The sequence below is a fragment of the Neolamprologus multifasciatus genome, chromosome 17 (genome assembly GCF_963576455.1).
Source record: "Neolamprologus multifasciatus chromosome 17, fNeoMul1.2, whole genome shotgun sequence".
Taxonomy (NCBI): Eukaryota; Metazoa; Chordata; class Actinopteri; order Cichliformes; family Cichlidae; genus Neolamprologus; species Neolamprologus multifasciatus.
The window spans coordinates 3,993,102-4,010,059 of NC_140455.1; the positions used below are offsets into that span (position 1 = coordinate 3,993,102).

The 16,958-nt window shown below is 43.3% G+C and overlaps 1 protein-coding gene across 5 annotated transcripts in view; it reads right to left on the reverse strand.

Moving 5' to 3' along the window:
- Nucleotides 1-439: 439 nt before the first annotated feature.
- The window catches only part of slc41a2b (solute carrier family 41 member 2b), a 43,762-nt gene continuing 27,243 nt past the window's right edge, over nucleotides 440-16,958 (reverse strand). For 4 of the 5 annotated variants that reach the window (XM_085138974.1, XM_085138972.1, XM_085138973.1 and 1 more), the window contains exons 9-11: nucleotides 15,490-15,621; nucleotides 15,045-15,193; nucleotides 440-3,160 (exon numbers count right to left, since the gene is read on the reverse strand). In XM_085138974.1, coding sequence (XP_084995100.1) covers nucleotides 2,975-3,160; nucleotides 15,045-15,193; nucleotides 15,490-15,621 — 467 coding nt within the window. In that variant the 3' untranslated portion in view covers nucleotides 440-2,974. The remainder of the gene's footprint in view (nucleotides 3,161-15,044; nucleotides 15,194-15,489; nucleotides 15,622-16,958) is intronic. The other variant, XR_014870406.1, reaches the window with a different exon arrangement.

A 16,958-nucleotide genomic window follows, 5' to 3' on the forward strand; every position in this document is an offset into this window, starting at 1 on the left:
AGTAATTCCTTTTGTGCATAATTTTATATTGTTGTTAATAATAAATTAATTAAAGCAACAAAACAACCTGAAGAGCCGGTTGGGAGCCGAAAGAGCCGGCTCTCTAAAAAGAGCTGGAAATCCCATCACTAGTAATAAGGACCCACATATGATCATGCTGGGTTTCCTGCCTGATGGTTTTAATGGGATTAAACTGGTGCAGACCATATAAATGAATCTGTTTCCTGCTCTCTGAAGAGCCTCAGCCAATGATGCTAATGAAAAGGAGTAAGCTGCAAAGAAGCTCAGCCTGTTAAATTGTGCTTCGCTCACATAAAAAGGGGGTGTCACATGTGCCTCTTCTTCTTCTTCTCTGCATATTCAGACGTACAAGATACTCAAGCTGACTCCAAAAATGAAATCTGATTGATATGATCAACAAAAACACCCAGAAATAAACTGCTTTTCAAATCAAGGATATTTATTATTTTTGAATCATTTCTGGCCCATATGAGCCACAAACCTAAACAAAGGGTTTCATTCCAAAAAACAGTCCCAATCCGAGATATCTGCACGTAGTTTCCCACGATTCGGATGGTGGATATGCTGTTCTGGAATGAAACTCTTCAGAAACCGAGTACAAAAGAAGATCATTGCACAGTGTTACAATACAGGAGAAAGAAAGTTGCATTAATGGTGTGACAGAGTGAAAAACACCTCGTCAACCAGTAAATCTCGAGAGGCACATTTTGGGTTTAAAGAGAACCACTGGCTACGTTCACATACGCTTCAGGATCACTTCATCGAGTGGGTTTAATCTCCCATCTCATTCCCGGAGGAGCTACAGGGAATGATTTCCCATCAGGCGGACTCAGCTGAATCGCTGCTCTCTGAATAATGAAACAATACATTCGGAAAAAAGAATCTTTTCGAGGTGAAATCTGCTGTTCAATCAGGAGAACTGATGATTCGTCGTGTAAACAGCATGTGATCATCCACCGTGGAAGGCCAGTGGTCCCACTCTGTTTCACAAACCTCGTCTCACAAAAAGCAGAAATTAATTCTGGGTCATAATTGACAGGATGAAAAAAATTGATGATTTTATTTAAAGTGACCCAAATGAAAGTATTTCCTATTTTTGTACAGGTGCTACAAACGTTCAGGCTGCTCTGGGTTTGCCCGAGGTGGAGCGGCGAGGCTCCCAACAAAGAGAATGGTTGTTGTAGTTGAACCTGTGACTCTCTGTCGGTCTGGACTGTTTATGAGACGGTGGTGACGGAGCTCGTGGGGACCTCGTCATGAGAACGCTCCGTGTTCCCACATTTGCCAGGTTCCTGCGGGGACGGGCTGGTCTTTGAAGGAAAACAGTGGAATTGTAAACCAGCATCAGGGTGATCATACACAAGGAAGAGAGGTCAAACAGAGGTCAGAGGGCGCGCTGACACAGGCACAAGATCTGATCTGGGGGGCGGAGCTGTGTGGTGGTTGGCGTTGTGGGTTACCAAGGGTTACGTGACATTGTGACAGTAAAGAGTGATGTGCAACACTCCCTGCTCTCTGAAACATTATTAATCCTGAATATGTCAGACGAGCTGTTCATAGCTCCTGATACTTAGTTCAAACTGGCTGCATCATTAAAAGCGTCCCTGCGCACTCGCAGGCTGATTATAGTAACGTCTGTGCTTCTCCGCTCACTCGTTGGAAACATGAAGCATGTGCACATGTACTAATCATGTGAACGTGGCTGCACAGGCCGTTAAAGTGCTCGTATGTAATGTTTACAGTCGTCAGGTTTAAACAATATGTTTGGTAAATGTAACGTTACCTCAGCCAACTGAAGTCTACGACGTAAACAGACTACGACAGGTATGTTACTGGTAATCTCAGAGTAACTTAATAAACATCAACCCTGAAAGTAGCATCAGTAGTACATCTTAGATTATACAACACATGATGCTTTCCTGTCACTTCAGTCTGTGAGTGTAGGTGTTGGAATAGCAACAAAAGAAAAGACCAGAACCCACCAACACCTCCACCAACACCTCCACCAACACCTCCACCAACACCCCCACCAGGTCCTGCTCCAGGTAGGCTGTGGCTGTTAAACTTGTGGGTCAGGACTTAATCAAACCCACTATCAGCAATGTGGCATAATCTGTTTTGACCCCTGTTCACCTTCCAACACCAGCATCTTTAAGAAGATGATTCCTGGTTTAAAACTCAAACTCAAACAAAGACGGGTACATCGATGCTGAGCAGACGTTTTGGTCCCCGATCCAAGTAAAGTAAAAAAAAGTGACACCAGTGGCTCTCCACAAGAGTGGTCAGACAGAGTGGGATCCACGGGGACGCCCTCTGAAAAGGCCACACACCACAAGGCGGCCCCACATGTCCAGCCCACAGCTGATTGGTGCACAGAACGCAGGTACAACAGGAGAGGAACGTCTCTTAAATATGCAGAGAACAGAGAAATCCAACACAAAGCATGAAACAAATAAAAACAAAGTACACAAGTAAACGTTTCGTACCATCAGGACAAACTCTGCTCTCGAGTCTGCAGCAGTCACACGTTCTGCTAACAGTCCCTCCAGGCTTCACCTGTTGATCTTAGACATGGTGGCAGACACAATCCCCAAAATATATTCCACACATAAGACATGTTTTTAATTTTTCACTGAAGACCTCTGACTGATGCTGGGCTGCAGAGTCCAAAGGTTTCTTCAGGTTTGTGGGCGCTGGCTGGCGATTTCCTGCTCCAGCGAACAAGACCAGCAGTGCTTTGGTGCAAATGACGCAGGTCACAATCGCTACACAAAAACATAAACTTAACGAGTACGATGTGGTTTGCATGTAGAAATAAACAGGAGCAATTTTTAAACCATGGTGTAGATTAAAAGTCTCATCCAGGATGTGAAGTTAAGGAATGTGCTGACCAGCAACAGGGAGCCAGCACATCAAGGCTTAAGGGCATTAGAGACGGAGAAGTGGCACGCGTTCAGTCGCCCACGTCGCTGTCCTGATCTCCTATGAGCCACAGGAAGTGAAAGCTGAGCGCCAGCAGAGCGGTGCCCAACAAGTCCCCCAGCGCTGTCAGGTAAGGGATGGAGAAACTGTCTGGGTCTTTGCCGCTCCTCCATATTGAGTGCACCATCCAGTCTGCTATACACAACAACAGCAGGACCTAGAAGCAGAGAAGAGGAGGATTAGAAGCTTTCTTTGATCGAGAGCGTACAGGAAGTAAACACGCATACCAGGTGGGCTCACTGAGACCAACAACCAGAAATCCATCATCCCTGTAAGGATAATATGTTTTCTTGCTACGATTACAGGATTAGAGCGTAGTTATTATTATTGTGGGGTCTTTACCTTACAATATACGTGCCTCGAGGCAACTGTTGTTGTGATTATGTAAAAAGTAGTGCTGTCCGTGCTTAATCCGCCATCACGGTCAACGGGATTACAATTTTAACACACCTGGAGTGCAGATTGACTCAAATCCCTGCAATGTTTCTATAAACATTTGGGGCAGTTTGTCCAAGTAGAGTCAGCTTCACACGGGCAGCTGGTCTGTAGTGACGCAGCTGAACCAATCAACTCAATGTGGAAGATGATAAACGCCCTTTGGCCTCTCCACGGGAGATTTGAGCATTAAAACAATAAGATGGAACAGTCGACCCTCATAAGAAGGAATTCTGTTTTCACCGAAGCGCTTCCAGCTTAAAATGTCACATTGACTCGAAGCACACGTTAGCCAGGATGCTGCTAGCTCTTTGGCTAATGCCTCACCCAGCTTGGACACTCGCGGAGCATCGCGGCCTCAGGAAGTCGACACATCGACTGACGGAACAAACTGCAGAGCCGTTAACTAGGGCTGGGTGTCGTCACTGATTTCTAGAATCGATTCGATTCGATTTGAATCGGGGAAATTTTGCCTCAGACAGTCAGAAATATTATAATTCAGATCAGTACATTTACATATTTTTGTATCTATAAAAAGGAAGCTGACACTCGCGAGACTTTATCAAAGGTGTGAGCGTCACAGCAGAGGCCTTTGTGTCAAAATAACTGAAGATAAAACAGAAAAACATGAAGGTGATTTTCCTGTTCTGGGATTTTATAAAAATATTCTGCAGTACATCAAAAACAAAAGAAAACCATTAATCAACATATGAACATTACCTCTGACGTTACAGCGGTTTTATTAGAGACACAGCGTTTTGCATTTTGCATAATTTTAAAAAGTTAAAATTTGTTCAGAAGCCTGTTGAACGGCAGAATTTTGGTTTTCTTTTCGGAAGTAAGTAACTACAACTGTAGTCTTGTGCGTAACAAACAAGTGCTCTTGAAGTACAGAGAGAAAGAGAGAGAGAGAGAGAGAGAGCTGTGCATGAAGTGTGATTTTATTGTGGTGGAAGCAAAACAGCAAAAATCAGAGTGAATTCTTGTCGATGTTTATGTGAAGCTTAGTTTGGATCTTCTTTTGCTGCTGGTTCGGTCAATATTGTTTGGAGAGAGTGTGGTGGGGCGTGGTCTGCGGTGCCGCACCTGCACGGCATCCATAATCACGCCCGCTGGGTTAAACCACGGGGACTCAGGTGTGTGTGGTTGTTGTTGTGGTGAGTGTGAATAAAAATGGCTCAAAAGGATATTCCGTGATCCCGCTGTGCCTTATTCTCACCACAGAGTCCGTGTCCGTGCCGTCGGGTGAGAAAGCCACATCTCACTGATTCTGATCCGCAGGTCCGAGCTTTGTGTTTACGTCTCTGTGCAGAAGCCGTGTTCCTGCTCTCATTTACTGTTTTAAATGTTTGGTGGTTGTCAAAATTTTGTGACGTTTCACCTGAGTTTCTGGAATTTCGGGCAAAATACATTTATATAAAAAAGTTGATTCAGGATTTTAATGAATCGATATCACGTTATCCAAGCCAGAATTGATTTTAATCGATAAATCGATTATTCAAACCCACCCCTACTGTTAACATCACTGAGAACCTTCACACAGCTTTGGTTCCTCGTTCAAGGACTTGAAGCCTCCCCAAGAGTGACAGAGAGAGGACACATGTTTACAGTTTTTACATGAATGTTCAACATGTTTAGTGCAGATATTTTCCCTTTTTTCTCGAGTCTGTTTGCTCATGCAAAATGAAACGTGATTAATATAGAATAAAAATAAACGATGTTTAATCATTAATCAAAGTTAATCCACAGTTCCCCTGTGATCAATCTGCATGAGCATTTGAATAGTTTGACAGCACTAATATATATTAGTGTATACTTCCCTGTTAGTATATTGGAACTCAATAAATGTCAGTTACAAGCAGAGATGGGCAGTAACGTGTTACTTGTAACGCGTTACTGTAATCTGATTACTTTTTTCAAGTAACGAGTAAAGTAAGGGATTACTATTGCAAAAACGGTAATTAGATTACAGTTACTTTCTCGTAGGAACGCTGCGTTACTGCGTTACTAAAACCGTGATTTTTTGCGAGAATGTCTCATGACAGTGACGTAAGCGAGTGCGACGTTCGTGACAACAGCTGTGTGCAGATCAACAATGGATCATATATCGAGTGCAGAGAGAGTATGAGCGTGCAGCGTTTAAAGCGTGGAAGTACTGACCTTACTTTGAGTTTGATTCCATAAAAAGTGACAAAAACATTAGTGTCCGTTGTGCGTGGGAAGAAAACTTCTTTTTACAGCGAAAAAACCCCTAAACTTCCAAACAAGCACCGAGTAGCTACGACGTAATGGGAAACTCACAGAGAAACTCGCGGATTCTTCCACTGACCGCTGCACACCTGCACCAGGGTAACCCTCCGCCTACCCCACTCCTGCTTTACAGGTGAAAATAGAGCAACAGGACCGCTAGTCTTTGACTTTATTTATTTGTTTATTATTTATTTCTGCTGTGTTTTACTTGCATCTATTTGAAAGACTGAGTGTAAACACACAAAATATTTTATTTTATGTGCTGGAATGTGCAGAAAATAGGTTTAAAGGTTAAACTAATTTCTTCCAGTCAGAGAATGTTGCAGATAATTAAATTTTTGCTTGATGCATAAAGTTAAAAGATTAAAACTAATAAAACAAGTTTTAAAAAGAGACTTTTCCATTTGATTACATTTTGCATGATGATTATGCAGAAAAAGTAGAATTGGGCTGAAAGATCTATCACTTTATCACCTATTCAGGCTGTAAATCGTGTTTTAAAAAAGTAACTAAGTAACTAAGTAATTAATTACTTTTGAAAATAAGTAATCAGTAAAGTAACTGGATTACTTTTTTGGGGAAGTAATCCGTAATTAGTTACTGATTACTTTTTTCAAGTAACTTGACAAACACTGGTTACAAGCTTAAATATAAAGTTGAAAAAATGTCATTACAGCCAGGCTATTGATCAAGTAATTGCGATTAATCGTGATTAATTACAGAAAATTGTGAGATTAATTAGTTTGTTTTGTTTTTTTTCCCCAATCTATTGACAGCACTGATAAATATATTTAATTGAATAGGATGCGCATCACACTTAATGTGTTGCAAAATATATAACCTGATATTAAGCTGTTACTCCTTTTTGTTAAACTAAGGTAACTAACTTGTATTTCTCAGTGTCAAACCACTCCAGACAAAGTATAATTATACATGCACACTTCTTATTAGGACAGGACTATCACAGAGGTGAAAAACAGTGAAGTACGTAACTCAAACATAAGTGCACAGCAGCATGTTTATACAGCTCTAGACTCGCAGACACGCTGCTTTCTAATGTAGATAATAATCATAATTATGATAATGGCAATTTTGGGAAGTCTTGACTTTTCCTTCTTTCTTTTGACTCTCCAAGTAGTACTTTTCTTTTTCATAAGAAAGAGAAAAGCAACCTTAGAACTTTATACTTAAAGAGAAAGAAAATGAATAGGTGCTTTAAATGCCGAGCAGAGTAGCGTAAACACTTAAAACTGCAACGGCGACAAAGACGAGGAGGAGTAATGGACAAAGCAGCAGACTGAGAGTGTTATTCATAATTCAAGTTTCCACACATGAAGTGGAACGGCGGCGAGAGGAAAAGAAAAGTCTATTAAAAGATAAGGACAAGTCTATAATTTAAGAGGAAATGAGCTGTCCAAGTTGGCAGCGCAAACATTCGACAAACAAAGTATTCCAGACATTGATTGATACCATCATGCAAAGTATACGGCGAGGGATGATGATATCAGAAGAGGGGGACGATCTGGTTATGACAACACTGTTTTGTGTTCAATAACATTAATGTATGAGTTCTGATAACCTGCTGACAGCCCTGCTTGTCTCTGGCTGTGATGGGATATCTGATACGGTTAAACAATGCGCTCTCCTGCTTTCACATCTAATGATCTTCAGTCATCACCCTGCAAAGTGTCTCTCAGGTAAATAACAAGCTTTCAAACCTGTTCACAAGCATGGGCGTTGTCACTTTGTCTTTCATTCACGGTGACAGGGCAGCACATCCTCTCTGAACGCTGAAGTTGTTGCCTTTGAACCACCCTGGATCTAAAAATGCCGACTACACTATCATTTACAGCTCACAGCTTTGGTTTTCAGGCAGGAGGGGAAGGAGCGGCGCTTGCGTGCAAAGGGGGCCGAGTTTTTAACAAACGAGACAATTTAAAATGAAAAAAGGAACTCCAGCAGAGCGCCGATCCATCAAGCGGTCTCGATCACAGCATCTGTACCTGGTTCCTTAATCATGTCCGAGTGAAGGGGGATGATTTGTCTACACAAAGAAGCTGTTTGATCTCTGGAGACGGCCATGTTTGACCGCGTCTGCCTGTAAGTCCGTTTTTTCGATCACAGTCAAGACACAAAAAATGATGCTGTTCTCATATTGTTCCCGTGCCGCTGAGCGTAGACCTCGGCTGGTTTTGTACAGCTGCCTTCTAGTTATTTAGCATGCCTCTTCGAGCGGCTGCCCAAGCCTCAGGTCAGCCTGCTGTACTTCAGCACCTTCTTCATCACACCTTTCTGCATAGTTGGCTACCTTCTCCCTGTGCTAACTTGATCTTGGCCTCTAGTCTCCTTCTCCATGGAGGATACTGCTCGGCTGTCCATCTTATAGCCAATCATCTCACTGATCACTGCTGCCGTGGTCAAGATCAGCTGATTAGCCTCAGTGATGGTTGCAGTGGGATCATCCACAGTGCTGCATCCACAACTTCAAGTAGACCTTCTGAGGGTACGTGATGTTGGTAACCGGCTACAGAGGGTCCAGGTTTCCACCTTCAGGTCAGTTCCTCTTGCACTCAATGCTCTGCCTCAATCTTGGATTGGAGTAATGATCCCCCCGTCCCTGAGAGCAGTCCCTTCTTCCGAATGTTGGAACACTGAGCTACTATTTGTTGGGAGCACTGCAATTTTAAATTCCTGTGTATGATATGTACAGACAACGAAGCAAGGAACATGGAAGCTTGCAGAAAACCTTCCACAGGCTGACAGGTGTCAGTCAGACTGGGATTGGTTGTGTTGTTGTTGATAACAGCTCTCTCTCAGGACAAAATGTGAGTTTTTGTAGCACTGCGGGTTTTTTGACAGCAGCTTTCAGTTGTGCTACATGGACACGCCTGCTACAAGCTTTCCGAGGCGCGGTACAGACTAAACTGTATGAGTGTAACCTGAGTCTTTGCTTCATTAAAAATATCAGACTTTACTTTTATTTTGGACCATTTGCATAAAATGCAATGACTGACTGACTCGTCTCCCAGGCTTGAGACTCTTGAACGACTGGAGGTCTGAGGAAGGACTCTTTATGTTTAGTTTGTGCAGCTGCTGGTGCTTTGCTTCAAAGAACTTTGATGAGTCGTAATGTTGCAAACACAGAGGAATTATGAGATTAAGAGACAATTCAGGACGCTGCTGGAATCACTGAATGTCTTTCATGTAAATCCTTTAATCCTATAAATAATTGGACGTTGCTTGTTACCAGACAGAAAGTACGGACGACTGAAAGTGTTTCTTCTGATACTGTTGAGGCGATAAAAAGTCATGCAAACACTGTAAGGTGGTCTTAATGACTACAACAAAGACTAAAGTCACTCATGTATTTATATCTCTGAGCTCAGCTAAATATGCAACATATCTACAGTATATATGTAACCCTGTGCTCAACCTGCAGATCCTACAGTGATACAAACAGCATCACTTGAAGCCACTTTATTAGATACTCTAGTATTTATCATCTGGGCGAACATAATTGGATTTTGCTGTATTCTACAGTAGTGAAACGCTTGATTTGTGGACCATTGCAAGCTGCTTTATTGAGCCATTATTGAATAATCTTTTCTTTTTCCAGGCTATAACAAAATTAAGTTGGAGAATGACTTGACTACACGGACTTGGGTATTTTATTATAGCATTTCATTTGTATTCATCTGCTTTGAATTAGAAGATTTAAAGGGGAAGTCATTTAATACAAAAGTACACTGAAAGATCTTTTAAGTGGCAAATATGATTAATTTAAGAGCGCTTGTTTTATCTGGGAGCATTTCTTATATTCAATATTTTCTCCTCAGCATAAATCAGCCTCTTTATGATGCACCTGGCCACAGGTCTGTAGGGATATACAGCCATGGTGCTGCACGTTTGCTGCTTTGAAAGTCTCATTTGAACCCTTGTAACCTCATGTACAAGAAAGCTTTATGGTCTTCATTTAGGCTAAAAACAAACAAATCAGTCTCAATCTGATCTGTCAAAATCAAAATCACGTTTTGGTCAGGATGACTTTTTTATGACTAACTTCAAACATCTTGGGAAACATGGATGCAATTTTAGTAGCTGAATTCCATCAAATTAGTGTAACAGAAACACAGCAACAGAAATTAGCATGGCTGCTTTATCTTTTAAACCTTTATTAGCAGCATCGTGTTCTACATGTGATTCTCCGCTGAGCTTATTGTGAAGCATAGAGCTCAGCCCAAGCTAACTGTTGTGTGCTGTTGAATGCAAACTGAATGACTGTCTCTGCAGTGATTAATAACCCTGCCACACGTTCACTTATCGTACACCAACCTTGTGAGATTGATCTTTTTCACCAGTGGCTCCCTGCTAGTCATCCTGCTCGAGCTGCACTTAAAAATGAGTGACCTTGAGCTTTTTGGGAGGGAAGAAATGCAAGAGTGTACTTGACTTACAACCACAGAAAAGAACAAGAGCTTAATAGTAAAAAACCTTTTTGCAAAACAATCTTGAATTTTTCTATTACAATGATTTTCTATCACAATCGTGGAAGCCAAAATCACGTCTGAAAGTAAGCTGCTTCTACCTCAACATTACAATACTAGCCATACTTGGCTTTTGGAGCAAGCAGTGATCATATATTTATATGTATTGGGGGCAGATATCATCACCCCCACCTGAGATTAGGTACCAAGCCCCGAGAGCGATGGAAGAAAGTGTTGACTGCAAGAGGACCTGAAAGCTTTAAACCTGGACTACATGAAGTACAGACAGATCATCTACTAGATGATGTGAATGCAGCACGACGGACCTCCCTACCATTACAGAGACTAACCAGCTGATCTACACTACAGCAGCAGAGATCAGTGAGATGCTTGGCTACGAGTTGAACAGCCACAAGGAGCAACATCCTCCATGGAGGAGACGAGAGGCCAAGATCACGGTAGCATGGATGGAGGTTAGCCAACTATTGGAGCTGCAGAAAGGTGCGATGAAGAAGGTGCCTGATAAGTACAGCAAGCTGTCCATACCTGAAACCTTTGAGACTGCCAAGCAACGACTCACAGCTGCAAGGTACACCAGAGAGATGTAAACCAGCTGTTCTCCACAGAACCAGCCAAGGTGTGCTCTCAGTGGCAGGGGAATAATAAGAGAACAGCACCACCAAGGCTGGAGGCAGAACAATACTGGAAGAGCATATGGAAGAAGGACGTAGCCCATAACGGCAATGCTCAGTGGCTAGTGGATCTGAGAGCAGACCACAGCGACCTCCCTGAACAGGATCCAGTAACCATCACAGTGGCAGACATCAAGAAAGTGTCTCCAGTATGAAGAGTTGGACAGCACCAGGGCCCGACATGGTTCACGCCTGCTGGCTGAAGAAGCTGACTGCACTCCACGAGCGTCTGGCAGCACAAATGAACCAGCTGCTAGTTGATGAGAGACACCCGGAATGGCTAAACGAAGGCCGGACAGTCCTGATCCTCAAGGACCCCCAGAAGGGGCCGGTCCCCTCTAAGTACTGACCAATAACCTGCCTCAGCACCACGTGGAAGCTCCTGTCAGGCATCATAGCGGCTAAGATGAACAGGCACATGGCTCTTACTGCAAGCCTGATAAGCAACATACATCCAGAGATTATCTGGATGTATGTTGCTTGGTGGTGTCACTTGGTGGTGTTGTCAAAGCCAAATCAGGAAATAAAATCTGCTTTGTTTTGGTGAAAGTATGACGACGATGCTGATTTCACGTCTGAAATTGTTGAGCTGCCTACTGAGCGCGTTCAGAAACACTCCTCTGTATTTTGCCTCTAGGCAACCTTTCACAGCAATTACTCTATTAAACCAGCAAAATAAGATCCTGCTGCTGCTGAGCACTGACAGACTCCCCGACTGCATCTGAGCTGACATTTATACTGCTGTACTTGATAGGAAAATGTCATGCGAGTCTCAGAAAGCCTGGCCATACTGTCTTTTGATGCATGCGTGAAGCTGACGGGTTTGTGGAGCAAACACTTGCTGACAGATGAGACAGATGAGTTGGATAATATCTGACACTCACTGGAATAATGAGATCGTGTCTTCAGAGTAAGAGATGATTACCTCAGTTATTATTGATTCATATTTTCCTGTGTACCACCTCTGTGTCATCCAGGAACTTGGCTTCCATTAACATTATCACAGACATGCATATGCTTCACTATTAAACTTTGTTTAACCTCATCAGTCCAATCTGTCAAACGCTCCACTTTCCCTTCACACCACCGCTGATTGCACCGTGTTGCCTTAGTTTATTCAGTATTGCCTCATTCTTATACTGGCTATGCTGTTGGCCAACATTAACTCGTCTTGTGTGATTTGTTTATGTTTTCATGCTTCATCTCTTGCCATGTTCCAGGCCTTTTTTAATCCCTATGGATTTATGTAAAATTATTAATCACCGTGTGCCAAAACATGCACAACCCCATTCTTCCTTTCTAACGAGTGACTGTGCTGTGAAGCAGGCAGAGATAATGAGTCGGGCTATTTCGCAGAAATGTTTCAATTTCTCCCCTTATTTTCTCTGCTTTCACTTTCAATGGGACGCTATCAAACTGTACCATGTGCAGTTTCTGCTTATCACTGCTATTAAAGAAGCAGACTGCTACAGTTAAAGCAGAACTGAACGACATTATCAAATTCTGCCATGTTACACACTTTCTTTGCCAAACGGGGTCTCGTGCTGCATCGAATGTAGGAGAAAATTTGGAATGACATTGGAAGGGACAAATAAGTCCATACTGAATCTCAACTGGGTATTCGCACAGCCAGTTTGGATTGAGCATTTATTTCTTTAAAAAGACTTCCTGGCAAAAACCAAATGAAATGTATCCGTGTGGATAATGTGGTTTCAGTTCCCGATGTGCAGCGAGTGCATCGGGGTCTTTTAAGAGCACTGACCAAGGCTGCGTTTTTCTCAGAGCAGAAACGATCTACTCCAAGTCATAAACAGTGTTAGAACTAATGTTCCTCATGCAATCAGATATTATGCATCCTTACAGAAGTAGCCAGCGCTCCCATTACAACCTTAAAGCGTCAAGCTTTTTTTGCACATGTGAGTTTGCTGGTGGGCATTGCATCATTTGCACCGGTCTGCATTACAGGCTCGCTGAAGGTGAAGCTACCATCCCCTGCTTATAATCCTCACACACCCACACATTCGTTTTGCAGCCCTGCAGACCTGCTCACTGACTGCTTTGCTTCATTACTTCTCAGTGTAAACACTCCATGATCAGTTCACTGTGCCGTAAACCAACGCTGCTATTTGGAAGCCCCGTGAGGTCATGTTTGACACGAGCAAAACAGAGACAAAGCACACAGAAGTATTTTGCTTATTCTCCCTATAAAAAAGATTTGCTCTTTTTCGACAGTTTCCTGCTCGTTCAGACGCCATCTGTAGTGGCTCCATGCGCCGCAGTTTGAGAACCACTGTTCCACTTGTATTAAACCTTCATCAGGTCATTTTTGTGGTCATATTTAGTCCCTTTAAACTCTTTAGCTACTAAATGCCCCACCAGCGTCATCAGCTGTCTGTCTGCTGTTTGGAGCACGCTGGCTTTTTTACTTTCTTCAAACAGCTGCCTGTGCAGGCACAAATGTGTGCAGGCACTGCAAACACAATGCAAACTGAAACATATGTGTTACGTGCCAAGAGGTGTGGCTTTGCTTTTGTGTTCTAGTTATCTTTCAGGTGTCAAGCCTCCACCTATTGGCCAGTTCGAAGTTGATTGGCATGTGTCTATTGGCTGGTCTGGGCCCAGTTGGCCAATCACACGCTGAGGATCATTACAAATGAGCAGCTCCCTGCCAGCTGGTGGCTGCTGGCTTCTGCTATGACAAACATTTGCGAACAGGCTTCTTTGTATTATGTGTGGTGGGAGGCTGGACAGGTAAGCTGGGGTACCCTATACACTGGTTGAAGGCGTTAAACTGTTACACACACTAGGTTATGCGGTTGATGCCACTTTTGTATGTTTTCACTGACCTTTTGTCGAGCAGCAGGTAGGCCTTTTGTTTTGCATTTTTGTTTCAGTTAGGCCCTGGGAGCTCTCGACCTCTTTTTGTTTTATTACTTTCTTTGATTTGGCTCAACCGCCCAGTCCTCCTCCCTTTTTTCTTATAGAGTCCAATAAATCCTGCCTGGTTCTTAACTGTCCTGTTGTCCTCCTCCTTCATTGATTGTGGTTGTCCGGTGTTGCTGTCACCTTCCTGCCTTTGCCACCACCATGGTGGGGGGGACGTAACATATGAATTCACTATTCAACATTTTCCTCTTGAATATTACAGAGTTTAGCATCCATCCATATGACGGTGTAAAATGATGATTAAATATGTCACGAGGAGAAACCTCGTGACATCTGGGAGCCATCTCTGCATCTTACTTCAATAAACATTTTTACCCTAAAACACTTCCATCTATGAAGACGTGCAGAAAGACCGACACGAAGCAGAATTCAGCTCTTGAACAGATCAGTCGCTCTTCTTTGGTGACTTCAATGTGAAAAAGGCTGGATACAAACACTTTTTACTCCTGCAGCCCCGAGAGTCGTCTCTGCCATCTGATGTTTGGGACTGAAGGATCCTTAAAGCGGCTCTGCTCTTAATTGATTTGGAAAGTGTCCAATGCCTCAGTGACAGGATTACATCTTAATGTTCTGTGTCTGCATTAAAGATTTAGGGAAGCCTTAAAAAGCCTTTGGGCAGAGCAAGAGTCCGAGACGCACGCACGCGCACACACACACACACATGCACGCACGCGCACGCACGCACACCGCCATGCCAACTCAATTCTTCAAATTCCAGACCTTAAAGACAGGTCACGATGCACCTAAGAAGTGAAAGCAGCCAATCATAATTCAAGCTGCTCCTTCATAATTATCACACCTGCTGCCAGAACAAAATAAGATTCCTTCAGGCGCCTCAAACACTCAAGTTCACAGGATACGCACACCTGCATCTCCACCTGCTGTTGAGGAAGACACAGATTCTTCTTCCTTTTATGTCTGACTTGGAATATTTTCACACAGGTTCACAGGTGTTGCTGTTTCACTGACCCTCTTAAATACAATTAACACAGCGGATTAAAAACATGCGATCATTTCTTCTGTTTAAACTTTGTAGATGTTGCTGATGCAAACTGAAGACAACAGGGTGAGCACTCATGTAGAGCTTTAAACAGCTGGAATCACAGAGGAGCCTGAGCAATGCCTTTTTGTTGGTGTTGATAACAAAGCATTAAGGTCTGAGATGGGATTGCAAAAAGAGCCAATGAGCTTAAATGCTTCATGGAGGGATTATTCTAGAGTTCTTTACACTCACCTGCAGCATAGCAGCAGCTAGGTAGACAGACATAAAGATGGGCGTCAGGGTTGTGTGGCCACTCTTCATGAAGTGGATGGCGTAGAGGAAAATCAGGTGACCGGGGATGGCTGAAAGGAAGAGCATCTGTGCAGAACGATGATTGGCGCCTGAGAAAATACAAACAAGATGGAAAAATTAGAGCTGAACGTGAGGGATCCAAAATACATTTTTCTATTCTTTATGAAAAACACACAGGCTGGTGACAAATTGTCCACCAGCTGCCCCCACTGCTTTGTCCAAACACAGAGCTAATTTACGCCTGCAGGAGAGGGTCTCACAGCGAACGAGCAGGGAAATGGCTAAAAACATGATATCCAAGCCTACTTTAAACACGTGCGTGAAAGCCAATTAAACAGTGCCAGACCACAGTGCTGGTTAGACTGGAGTGTGTCTGTGTACTGACCTTTACCACAGAATGTGCGGCAGGGGTAGTAGCAGCCCTTGGCCTCATCGGGAACTTCCCCAGGAGCACAGTGGAAATGAAGGTGGGTGGAGATCCTGCTTGACTGAATAGCCACCAGGTTACCTCCAATACCTGCACGTTACAGGAAGCAGTCATCAACATAACTTCAACAACAGCATGAAAGCTGAAACGAAACACTACTTTTCACTTTTCCTAAGTGAGTCAATATTTAAGAGTTCAAGAACCTGCTAATATATGTCCCAAAGCGTGGCTGTAGCTCAGGTAGAGCCGACCATCTGCTGATCCTTAGCTGCTCCCGTCTGCATGCCAAATATCCAACGTTGTTCTCTGATGCAGCTATCAGAGTGTGCATGCTTGTATGAATGGGTGAATGAGGCATGTTTATAAAGTGCTTTCAGTGCTCCAGGGTAGAAAAGTCCTCTATAAGAATCAGTACTAAATATTATTCAGAGCAGCGCTCCCCAACCTTTGTTGCTCCACAGACGGTTTAATGTCAGACAATATTTTCACGCTGCGGCCTTTAAGGTGTCGCAGATAAATACAACAAAATAAAACGACCGAGACAAAAACTGTGGTATTTTGTAAATATAATAATAAATAAATGGTAAATGGCCTATTTGTATAGCGCTTTACTAGTCCCTAAAGACCCCAAAGCGCTTTACACATCCAGTCATCCACACATCCACACACTGGTGATGGCAGCTACATTGTAGCCACAGCCACCCTGGGGCGCACTGACAGAGGCGAGGCTGCCGGACACTGGCGCCACCGGCCCCTCTGACCACCACCAGTAGGCAACGGGTGAAGCGTCTTGCCCAAGGACACAACGACCGAGACTGTCCAAGCCGGGGCTCGAACCAGCAACCTTCCGATTACAAGACGAACTCCCAGCTGTTGAGCCACGATCGCCCCAATAAAGATTAATTCACTGTGTAACTTTATTAGCAGCGTCCTCCTGAACTGCGCCAACAACATTGAGAGTAACATCCTCCTCTCTGCTTCTTAATGCTCTCTGGTCGCTATGGTAACATGTAAATATTTCTTTCAAAATAAGACGCACAACTACAACACAGGAAAAGACCCAGGGAAACTGAGTTAACGATAAAAACCCTGAAAACCATAAATTTTACACCGGAGCCTCAACTCTCGCGGTCCGCCCGTGGCCCGGGGGTCCGCTGCTTTAGAGTAAAACAACAGGCACTGCTGGAGTCATGATAATCAAGAGCTGCATGATCGTGTCTATTAGCCTTTACTATATGCATTGTGACACTGCAGAGAGTGCTGTTAAAAAACAGACAGGTGACCTCAGGTCGCAAAGTAGAGCACGTGAGTAACTGACAACAAGGCGCTTCTTCTTCTTCTTTTCTAAATGTTTCTTGATTTTTAATTGTGCTTAAACATTGGAAACCTGTGGGCATAGCTTAGGGTAATCTAAGACACATTAGCTC